The sequence below is a fragment of the Procambarus clarkii genome, chromosome 29 (genome assembly GCF_040958095.1).
Source record: "Procambarus clarkii isolate CNS0578487 chromosome 29, FALCON_Pclarkii_2.0, whole genome shotgun sequence".
Taxonomy (NCBI): domain Eukaryota; kingdom Metazoa; phylum Arthropoda; class Malacostraca; order Decapoda; family Cambaridae; genus Procambarus; species Procambarus clarkii.
The window spans coordinates 17565136-17577704 of record NC_091178.1 but is presented as its reverse complement, the minus strand read 5'-3'; the positions used below and the strand labels follow the sequence as shown (position 1 = coordinate 17577704).

General features: G+C 36.6%; 1 protein-coding gene across 1 annotated transcript in view; it reads right to left on the bottom strand.

The window, feature by feature from the left end:
- Nucleotides 1-12165, bottom strand: part of LOC138369810 (fragile X messenger ribonucleoprotein 1 homolog) — a 36615-nt gene extending 24450 nt beyond the window's left edge. Inside the window, exons 1-5 of the mRNA XM_069333551.1 lie at nucleotides 12010-12165; nucleotides 9566-9713; nucleotides 7925-8206; nucleotides 6171-6283; nucleotides 3670-3791 (exon numbers count right to left, since the gene is read on the bottom strand). Of these exons, the coding sequence (XP_069189652.1) occupies nucleotides 3670-3791; nucleotides 6171-6283; nucleotides 7925-8206; nucleotides 9566-9713; nucleotides 12010-12119 (775 nt within the window). The 5' untranslated portion in view covers nucleotides 12120-12165. The remainder of the gene's footprint in view (nucleotides 1-3669; nucleotides 3792-6170; nucleotides 6284-7924; nucleotides 8207-9565; nucleotides 9714-12009) is intronic.
- Between the last annotated feature and the right edge of the window lie 404 nt (nucleotides 12166-12569).

Below are 12569 nucleotides of genomic sequence, written 5' to 3'. Positions count from 1 at the left end.
TGAACAAGACTTTGTTCAAATAATTCCCAGAGTGAAAACGAACAGTCAAGGTTAGAGTGCAACCACATTATTGTGGTTCACTGCAATCTATTTAATGCATAAAAATGGTATCAAATGCAATACTGTACTCACATTATGGTATTCCAAATAGAATGTTTACATTTAAAATATATATACCTTGGCATAATTCCTAACAAAACTAGTAATTCAAAATGTTTGAACACCATTTTTTTTTGTTCTTGATTTTTGGAAACCCCAGATTTCCCATTAATAGCAAAATTAAATGTATTATAAATTAAACTGGCTGAATACCACCATGCAGGAACTACAATTATGTGGGTACCAAGTATGACTATAAATGTAAGCAGCATCATTTTCTATAGGGTATCATTATATGTAGTTTGTTACCGAGATTAATTCTTACTGTTACAGATCAGCAAAGGGTCAAGCTTGAAGCTAAACAACTGCAGTTGTTTAGTTACTTTAATTGCCAAATGAACAAGAGAACATCTATAAATACGATAAAAGTTTGCAGTCCCACTTGTGATAGTATGACTGCTATTTCAATGTAATACTTCAAGAGCTGAACACAGTACGTGAGAAAGAAATACTGTACTGAAGAACTGTGGGTATCTGCCATATCAAAATAAAATTCAAAAAATAATTATATTAGGTAAGTTAAGCTGAACAGCTCATACAATTAATTTATTGACGTGCCAAGTCTGTATTATGTTATTAAGCTACAACAATGAATAAACGTGGAGTTATTGGACTTAAAAGACAAGAGCACTAGTAAGTACTGAACAATGACATGTTTGTGAGGGGGTATTGGCTATGTAGTAAGGACTTTTGATGTATGGGATATACTCATGGAGACATCATCGAGGAATTTCAGAGTTAAAAATATCAACAGGTTGAAGAACTTAAAGAAATTATCATGATCAAATTTTGGAGAGAAAAAAATTGAGTTAGTCATGCTTACAGCCTCTCCATTATACTGAACACACATGGCTACACAGCTGTGAACATGTTCAACAAGTATGTACTATGGATTTCAACAAATGACAGCTCTGAAAGGAAACACAAGCGTAAAATTGACAACGTAATGCCTCAAATGACTGAAGTCTACTTAATTTAGTTGCTTTGAAATGATGGCTTTCTAACATGAGATGGAGTAATTCCATATATTTTATTAATTTTATGCTTAACTTTAAATATTATCTGTAAATCATTATTGTATATATTACCTCGAACAAAACACTGTTACAAAAAGACATTTAGCTCGTCCTTCTGAATCGGTATCGGGTTCTACAGCTTTACGTTAGCGCAAAAATTATGCCCTTTAATATCATTCGACAGCTATAGAAACAATGTATCTAAGCATGACTGGTTACACAGATAAAATCTCCATGAATATGAGCACAAGTTTTCCCAAAAGTACCATTCACAAACATCATCTCATATTGGAAATATACCACTTTAAAATGTGATATCTTATTCTGACTTTCTAAGATAACTTTAATTTTCAAATGCCAAGTACTGGGTTAGATCTCTACTCAATTAACTACTGTATTTCAGTTTCATTATATAATGTGTAAAATGCTACACAAAATCCACTTTTTAAACAATGTAATGCTACATTTACTTCCAATTCTGTCTTGGATGTTAAGTTTCACTTAAGACAAGAGGAAGAGTGATGTTAAAAAAATCTTCCACACCGAAAGATGCATGAAAATTAACAAGATTCTTATAATAATACCTCAATTTATTTGGAATGTAGGGACTGATTTTTAGAAAATAATAATCGTAATTCATCACACGAGTTAATTTAGTTCCATGAAAAAGTATTATATATAAACAAAAATATTGGCTAATAGGATATAATTTATCATATATAAAATTCAAATAAAGGTAATTGCAACAAAATCAATAATTAGAGGAAGTCAACTGTATCATAATATATTAACTTCTACTTTATCATGTATAATGGTGACTATTCAAACATCTTAGGGCATATGAGGCTATAGTTAAGTCAGGATAAGAATGCAATTCTCAATATATCATATCGCATTGTAGGCAAGAGTTTCCTTATAAAACTCTACCACTATTGCAGTCATTTTGCTTGAAAGGATCTTCTGAATGCTGCATTTAAGTGAATGCAAAACATGCCAAAAGCAGAGATTACAAATTTGGAAGATTAGTTCAAACAAAATATGCACCTACTGGTAAATTTTCACCACTTGTTAAATAATAGCCATATCAGAGTATAACTGTTGATTAACTTTTGTTCACTAATAACACATGCATTCTGCAGGAGGACCAAAGAAACTCAAGAGAAAATACTGCAGCATGCATACAGCAAGTTGACTACAAACAGCAGATGTGGCAAGTAACTCGTGTGTCCAATAATGTCCACAGCATCAAGAATTACCAATAAATTTGGTAATATTGGTGTATGTCTAGATTTATATATGGGGCTTTCATAGACCCCATAACCTAAGAAATGTGGAGAGCTGCCAAAGCTGTGTTGAGGCTGCAGACTTGACTCCACACAGCCTGTAAACGCTTCCACAAGAAATTGCGTGACTTTTTCCCTTGGTATTGCTAATTAGATGTTAATTTGGTAAGGAAACATTATTTGTTTAGGCAATGGAATTATAATCCACATTATGACTTAGTCATTAAATTATTCCTCAATTCTTGGCTACAAATATCATGCCAATTTATCCAGTTCATACATTGTAAATTGCAATGCTGTACTTGAGCCTTATTATGAGCCAATTAATTTTTTTTTTACCAGTACTATATAACTCTCATAGTCTTTGAATAAAAACCAATCAAGGTTACATTTTTGTACAAAAGATATTTTAACCTGCCTTCCAACAGGTTAGTTTAACCAGGCCATGACATATATAAGAATTAAAGTACAATAAATGTCTTTCTTGTATTACTCAAAGAGCCACAATAGGTTCAATTCCAAGTCATGGAAAATAACTCCAATTCTGAGTGTTCATGGGTCATTAAACCACAAATTCCTCAATAAATGTTTGTCTAGTACAGTTAAAGTCACATATAAAAAGGTCAAATACGATGACATTGGCTATTTTTTATCTCTTCGCCCTCCCCTGTCAGCACTGCCCCCTCTGTGGTTCCTGTGGTCAGGTGGGGGCCTAGAGTAGTCCCCTCTACCCTCTTGACCTACTCTGTTTTCATGATTTCCTCTGCCCTCTTGGCCTCCCCTGCCCTCGTGGCCACCCCTGCCCTCGTGGCCACCCCTGCTCTCGTGGCCACCCCTGCTCTCGTGGCCACCTCTGCCCTCGTGGCCACCTCTGCCCTCGTGGCCACCCCTGCCCTCGTGGCCACCCCTGCCCTCGTGGCCTCCCCTGCCCTCGTGGCCACCCCTGCCCTCGTGGCCACCCCTGCCCTCGTGGCCACCCCTGCCCTCGTGGCCACCTCTGCCTTCGTGGCCACCTCTGCCCTCGTGGCCACCTCTGCCCTCGTGGCCACCTCTGCCCTCGTGGCCACCTCTGCCCTCGTGGCCACCTCTGCCCTCGTGGCCACCTCTGCCCTCGTAACCTCCCCTCCCTTCATGACCTCGACCTGGACCCCCTCCTCTCCCAGGACCACCCCGTTTTTCAGCATTGGATATATAATCACTGAGCGTATTACCAGTTCCTGAACGGTCGTTATTGTAGCGGTCACCACCTCTGCCACCACCTCTTCCACGACCTCCTCGAGGGCCACCTCTTCCCCGTCCACGGCTTCCCATCTCCATGTCACTGTTGTAACCACTGCAAGAAAGGAAAAATACATTTGTACAATAAAATAAAACACAATGAAATAACAATTCAAGATGACCACAGTTTTCTGAGCTAGAATAGTTCTAAGCATAAAGTATTCTAACCTCATAACTCTCCATATCTTGAGAAAATCAGTATGAGCCAAAAGATTTTGAACCAGCACACTAGGTACTCCCAAGCACACAGATCTAGACCACTTCACAATGACATGGTAAAAGCAATGCAACCTGGGATTCAACCGAATCCTCTTGGGGTCCTGAGGTTTCCACTGAAGTCCAGAAAAAGATTCTCACCACAAGATATAATGAAAGGTTTTCTTGGCAGGTTAGAGATAATTGAGGATATGCTAAAGAAGCATGAAGAAAAAGTACTTGAATTAGAAGAAAATGGAGCCCTCAGGAGTGAGTTTTGCACTTTAAAAGGAAGTACACTTCAGCAAGGTAAAAAAAATTACTGCATTAAAAGACAAGGTAAAGATTCAGGAGGAATAAATTAAGGAATTAGTGAAAGACAATGAGGTACGGAAAGTAAAGAATGTTGAATTTGAAGAAATAAACAAGAAAGTAGACTCATATGGTGAACAACTCCAAGGAACCCTGAAGGCTAACATGGAGTTAGGCAAGGATATGTAAAAAAAAACTTCACTGACAACTCACATAGAGGTTAATAAAAAACTAGAGAAGTACAAAGAAGAAATAAAGGACGAATGCAAAAGTTATAGGTCCCCGGTAGGCCTATAACTCCATCAATTGACTGTTGCCACGGTCTAATATATGCACATCAGCCCGGTATAGCTCCTGGGAGCTGAAGGGGCTCTCCACAGAAATGGCAGTCGAGAGGAGCCTCTAAATTATAGACCCTTACCATTAACAAGCGTGGTAGTCAAAACACTAGAAACAAAGTCAAATGGGTTACACATCTAGAGCGTAATGACACAATAACAGACAGTATGGTTTTCGAACAGGAAGATCCTGTGTAACAAATCTCTTAGTTTTTATAATAGAGCCACAGATATACTACAGGAAAGAGGTGGTTGGGTTGACAGTCTATCTAGACCTAAAAAAAAAAAAAAAAAAAAAAAAAGTTTCTGACAGAGTCCTACACAAGAGGGTGACAGGGAGACTTCTAAAATATATGAAACCTTTTTTAACTGATAGACAGATGAGAGCAGTAATCAGAGACAATGTATCTGATTGTAGTACCACAGGGGTTCAGTTCTTGCACCAGTAATGTTCATTGTCTACACAAACAATCTATCTAAAGGAATAAAGACTTATATGAACATGTTTGCGGATGATGCCAAGATACTGGAGAAGATAGAAGACGCAGACCATTGTTATGCCCTTCAAATCGATCTAGATAAAACAAGTGCTTGGAGCGTCAAGTGGAATTCAATGTGAGTAAATGCCATGTTATAGAATGTGGAATTGGAGAAAATAAACCACACAAAAACTTACAAATTATGTGGAACGGAATTACAGATCTCTAGTAAAGAACGAGATCTAGGGGTGGTTTTGGAAAGTAATCTGTCGCCAAAAGAACACACAAAGAACATTGTGAGAGGAGCATACGAGTCACTTTCCAACTTCAGACTTGCTTTTAATTGTAATGATGGTGAAATACTAAAACTGTTCATGACTTGAGGCCAAAATTGGAATAGGCAGCAGTTGTAGTGCCAAATCTCAAATAGCACACAAATAAACTGAGAAAGGTGCAACAGCATACTACAAAATGGCTTCCGGAACTGAAACCAAGAGTTACGAGTCGAGACTAAGAGGCGTTAAACATGCCAAAACTAGAAGATGGAAGAAAAGATGTGATATGATTACCACTTACAAAATACTAACAGGAATCAACCAAATTGACAGAGGAATTCCCGAAACCAGCAACTTCAAGAACAAGAGGACACCGATTCAAGGTAAGGAAACAAAGGCGCCGAAAAAATATTAGAAAGTTTTCTTTTGCAAACAGTGTTAGACGGTTGGAACAAGCTAAGTGAGGTGGGTGGAGGAGGCCAAAACCGTCAGTTTCAAAGTGACGGTATGACAAAGAGTACTGGGAGGACGAGACACCATGAGTGTAGTTCATCCTGTAAATACACTTGAGTACAGTAATATATATATTACTGTATCAACCAAGATATCTCAGTATGCACAGTGCAGTGGTTAAAGATTTCAAGATGCAAAGATGATCAAAGGTAACATTTTTAGACAAAATTTCTTGTGGCTACCCATCCACAAAAGTATCTGCAAGGAGTTAAGTAATAACAGCACTAAGAAAACTGAACCTTTATCTTACAGTTAGTACATATTAGCTTGAAAATCTGTTTAATTTATCAAATATTCTTTAAAAATATGGAGGAACACTCACCGGTCATTTCTCCTCATTGGATAACCCTGACTATTTCCTAAGCTGTTTGTTGTATGCATATTTCTTAATTTTTGATCAATTTCAAGTTTTTCTTGTCTTAATTGTTCAACTTCCTGCAAAATAGAAAATGTAAAAGAATTAGGTACATTTAAGTCGTAATTCTGAAACGAGTGCTGGAAAAAGACAAGTCGGTGGCAAAAATATGAAAATAAGGAATGTTTAGAGATAAGGAGGAGACTGCTTAGAGGAAAATTAATGTGCTGAAAATAAGTTTTGGGAAGTAGGTATATGCTGGTTTTGGAAACAATGTATACTTAACTAAGGCTTTGACCAGGATTCAAGCTTGAGGATAAGAAGGGGGTCCATCCATAATTATAATGAATAAATATTTTTTAAATAATATTTTTGTATTACAATATTATACATTTTTTAAATAATATTGGCAGAAATTCAACAAAGGATAGCGACGGTACTTAACATCTCGAATGGTATAGATATTGAACATAAAAAAACCTGAAAACTGAAGTAGGTATATGCCATACATTCACACTGACATTAATATGAACTGTCTTGATTGAAGCAGATCAAGAGAGGTAGACTTCTCATGCCATTATCTCTTGGGGGCCTCGTAGCCTGGTGGATAGCGCGCAGGACTCGTAATTCTGTGGCGCGGGTTCGATTCCCGCACGAGGCAGAAACAAATGGGCAAAGTTCTTTCACCCTAAATGCCCCTGTTACCTAGCAGTAAATAGGTACCTGGGAGTTAGTCAGCTGTCACGGGCTGCTTCCTGGGGGTGGAGGCCTGGTCGAGGACCGGGCCACGGGGACACTAAAGCCCCGAAATCATCTCAAGATAACCTCAAGATAACACAAACAAATTGGCATTAACACTCCCCCATAGTCACTGATAGGTAAGCACCAAAAGATAGGCATGTGCCTCTGTAATCCTTTACACCACCGCCCACGGGATGGGTATGGGGTACATAATAGATTGAGTGATATGTGTTTAAACAATTCTTATGCTTTTTCCCTTCACAGATTCCCCTACATTTATTGTTGTATAGCAGGTAGGCAGGCATTCTCAGTCAAGAAAGAGGGACAGATTTGATGTAACAAAGGTTTTCAGAATAGGTGGTTACAAGTGAAAAAAAATCCAACTAATAAAGATAGTATTCATGAATGAGGATGCCAAAGAGGTAATCCTATTCAAGGAGAGTACATTTCTGCATTTAACTGGATAAAGAAATATTTTTTCTGCAGAACACAAGGAAGGAAAGAGTCAAGGCAGAATCAAGAAAAGGCGAAAGGGTTCACTGAAAAGAGAATTGTACTGAAGCCTCGGTATTTCACTTATTTCTTTTTTTGTCATGTGTGAAAGTTCCATCATCCTTGCATACGGTCCCATTATCACTACATTTTCAGCAGAATCAGATATTATTAAAAAAAAATATTATAATTAACAACTTGAAATGTACATGTCATGAGTGCAGCATTTGCTGGCAATCAGCTACATGCTCACTCCTCAGCAAAATTTATCTACAAAGATTTTGACACCAAATTTATATTTATAATTCAACAAATAAATGAGAAAACATGAACTAGACTGCAAAAATAAAAAAAATTCCCATTGCTGCGTGGCCAGTGAGCAGATTTGGGGAGCCCAGAATGTTTACGCTTCGGAATGTGCATAGTGGCCAGACTGGCAGTGGTAAATAAGCTACAAATAATAAAAAAAGACATAAATAGGAACTTACTTTTAGATGAGCTAAATGATATTCAAGTAGAATGGAAGCATTGGCAATGGCCTCAACTGTGCCAACGAAGACGAACGGAACTTGTCCTTCGGTGCGGGGTGTTGTGGGCTCTGGTTCATTATCCCCTTCAATTTTCACCCGCACTACACCAGACTTGTCAACCATTTCTTGTATAACACGGCCATTCTTACCAATTACTTTTCCTACTAGGATCCGTGGCACTTGCACAGACTCTTCACTATATTCTAACATACATCTTGCCTTTTTTACTGCTTCTTCAGTCTAGAAAGAATAGGCACAACTGTGGCTAAGCAAAATAAATACATCAGCAAAACAATAAATAATTTAATAATTATTTTAACAAGGATGCTTTCATGGAAAAGTAAAGGAATACTCATCAAATTTAAAAACGTCACCCCCTGTCATATTTACTGTCATTACAAATGTCAGGTTTAATTTGTAGGAATCCTTAATGCCATTAGTATTGCCAAAACATTTCATAGAAGCATTAATGCTCCTGTGTTTAAAGTTGGAAAGATCGATTAAACACAATAGTAATTTTTCATTCAACAAATTATAATTTCCATTTTAAGGGTATTTAACTTTGTTAAGGGGCCTGGTGACTGTTCACCGAAATTTCCTCATAACACTCAATTTTTTTTTAATAATATCATGATAAATGCTCCAACTTTTCCTAATGGATCATCATCATACCATGAACAGAAAAAGTTAAGCAAAATTGAAAAAAGGGAAAAAATTCACAATTTCAAATTAGCTTTAAAAAATAGTAAAATGTCACCAATTGTTATTTTATTCATTATGGTATCAGAATGGCATATAATGTTCATATTCCTCGCCTCAAAATATTCTTTAAGAATAAAGTACTGTAAAACATTTTTTTCAATGGGGCCATCCAAATATGTGCAAAAGTTTAATGCCAAAAATTTATAACTCCAAACTTAATGGTTTTATGACTAAACGAAGGTGAGGACACTTTAGAACTAAGAACTTTGCACAGTGTAAAAATGGTGAGAATCGGTCAGAAAATGAATTTTTGAATGTGTCTCAAAGTTGAACATTTTTACTGTATATTATACTAGCTGAATATCATATTTTTAAGATCAACTAAATTTTATAATCTAGGAATTCCCAAGCAGTCTCTCTTTTTTTGTATTTGTATTTTCCCCATTTCCTTTCGGTTTACAATTTTGAAACTTGGGCTAGAGGTTCATATTACAGGCTTAATTTTGTAAACAGTTTCATAAAAATTGGATGTTTTCAATGTTACCATTAGAATGAATGAGAATTTGGCCCCTTAATTTAGGTAAGGGAAGTTGCTCTGTATCTTGAAGTTTGATTTTAATACATTAAGAATCTACCAACTGAGAGAAAAATATACGTAAAGGGAAAAATGTTTGTCATTATACAATTATACTTTAAAGAGGAGAGATATGGAAGTAAAGTCATCCAAGAAAGATAAGAATAAAACTTATAGTCAATAGATTAGCAAGGTGGAAACTAAGTAAACAGGAGACTTTTCACAATACCAGTTTAAAATAACACGATACAAACAATAATCAAGAGTAACAAAATGTGACATGTAATATTTTTACAAATAAAAATGTATGCCGCAATACACACCTCACCATAGATCTTAAAAACACAGGTATTTTCTTCTAATTCAATATTCGTTACTCCTTCAACCTTACGAGCTTGCTGTATATTTGCCCCATGTGCGCCAATTGCAAGTCCCATAAGATCTTCCCGCACATTGAACTCTTCAACAAACCTGAAATAAACAAACATTATCCATAAAAAAATATACATCTTGTATTAGCTTAGAGGATCCTCCTTATATTTATTGGTGTTGTATTTAATGATAAACATTGAACAATAGTGTCATCTGAATGCTTGCCTAGAACCTCTAAGTCTCAGATGATTATAATGCACTGAAAATGATGGAATGTCATCACTATGAATTCACTATTGTACAATTACATACCCCCCTTCCCTTCTTCCCCTCAAACACATTCCCTTCCCCTCAATAAATGAACACAAAAATCCCCCCTTCTTACAAACACACAGGCATGAAAACCGGAGTTATGTCTAGGTGATGGACAGTTTTCACAACTTTGACCTCAAGCTGCAAATTTAGGCACGAGACATTAAAGGGTCCACAGGATCAAACTGACATTTATCCCAAAGATATTCATGAGAACTGAATTGTTATAATTTCCTACATTTACCAAAAACTTAAATCTCTGGCTATAATTACCTAGTAAGAAGATAAACTAACAAATTATACAAAACCAGTTATCAATTAGAAGAATTTTGGACCCACGGAATCATTATGCATGAGAAAATTAATAATGAGAAAATAATTGGTAGTTACTCGTATTAAATATATATTTTCCATTAATCTCAAGAAAAAGGTTAACTCTTGATCTATATTTAAATATTTAATACAGAAATCAGAAAGTATATAAAAATTTTGTATAGCCTAGGTAGTACAATACAGATTGTATGTTTTCCTTATTTTTAACTCATTTGCAAAGAAGAAAATAAAAAACCCAAGTTGAATGTAATGAAATGCCAATTTCTGGGCAAGTCCCAGTGGTTCCCAGAAGCTACCCATGCTAATATAGTACCAAACTACTAGGTGCCATCAGTCAAAGTTCTTTTCAGTCTACTGGGAACTACTGGGCCATTCAGGTTAAGTTGATAAAAAATGAATGTTTAGACAGGGACACCCTAAGGGTGTAACTGTTAAGACACTCATGGAATGCAGGGAGAGAAAGATAGAGGAATGGATTAAAGAGGGATGGTGAAAACAGGCCAAGAGGAAGATAAGAGGAAAAAGAAAACAAGTTGGAAAGTAAATACAATAAGCATGCAATCATGAGTCCATGTAAAGATGGCCACAACAGAAAAAGATGTCTCATTATTATTGGATTTCCTATTCACCAGAAAAGAGCAAGAAATTCGCAATGAAAAATAAATAAGGAATTTGATACAACCGAAGAGGCAAGGAAAAAAAAAAAAAAGTTACAGTATCTGAGAAATGCAACTTTAAAGAAGGATGTTCTAGAAAAAATAGGAGACTTCTTCAATGGATTTAAGAGGGAAAGGTTGTTGATACATGAAGTTCAAAATAAATTGCAAAGAGGCAAAAGGGAAACCACCAGAACTTAATAGCACATCCAATGGGTGCAGATTCTAACAGGGAGGGAAAGGATGCACAATTCACCAAGGTGGTATGAACACATTAATAGAATGCCCAAGAAATTCTTAATGAGGGTAAACAAAGGTGAAGTAAAAGATTTATATAGTAGATGCCAATGACTAATATCTTGGAAATGAAGAGTGGAACAACATATGAAAGAAAGGATGGGTAAGGGGATAGGAAAGGTAAGAGCTAGAATAAATATAAGGCTTGTGTGGTGATAGACCCTCATACAGGAACTTCTGCAGTGGCCAACCCCTAATGGGATGCTCCCAAAACAATACAAGATGTTGAGGCTATAGAAGAAATACACTAGGCTCAATAATTATGTGACTGGGCCCAAGACTTTGATATCGTCAACCTGATCTCACAGGTAGATAGGCATTCCTGTATGTTTTAATATTTTATGTATCATATAGCTATATTTATTCACAGACACTGAAGTAACTGACTGTCTACTCCACTTACACATGAGAATTATTCCCCCAGAGAACTCCCCACTCAAATAAAGAGGCTCATTTATTTTCCTTCAAATAAAACTTTTTGAAGGAGCATAGAAACATCTTTACCAGACCACACACTAGAAGGTGAAGGGACGACGACGTTTCGGTCCGTCCTAGGACCATTCTCAAGTCACAATCGACTTGAGAATGGTCCAGGACGGACCGAAACGTCGTCGTCCCTTCACCTTCTAGTGTGTGGTCTGGTCAACATACTTTAGCCACGTTATTGTGACTCATCGCCTGCATAGAAACATCTGATCACAAATCTGACATGGTGTCTCGGAAATCACATAAATGAAGCGATTGCTATATACCTGCACACACACACAACCAGTATCCCAATGCAAGTTGAATCTTACCCAGCCGTAGACTGTAGTTTTGTTGATTCTAATTGTTTTGCAGCTTCTTCTGTTCGATAAAGAAGAACTACTTTCTGTTTCAGGTTTCGGAAATGCATGTCGGATAACATATGGGCCAACTTGAGACATTGATCATTCCGAGACTACAGAAATGAGAAAAATTTGGCATTAGTGAAATATATTGGTAACATCATAGGTAAAATCCTTAAGATTTAAGAAGCAATAAATGCTATGTAACACTACGCTACACACAGAAATCACAATAGCATGATGCATCAAATGAACAAATCCACAAGGGCCGTGACGAGGTTCGAACCCTCGTCACGGCCCTTGTGGATTTGTTCAAATGCTACGCAAGATTAAGAATGCAACTTCCAAGAGTGTATATTTTCATTTGATAGAGGTCTTGGGTCTAGCCTAAATTACAATTAGATCTTAATACGTAAAAATAAAATTAAATTTCTACCTTCAGCATTTTCTTTTATACATATTTATTCTTCCATCTTAACACTTTAAATGGCCATCCCAGCCAAGTGCATGGAAAATGGATTGGGAAAAAA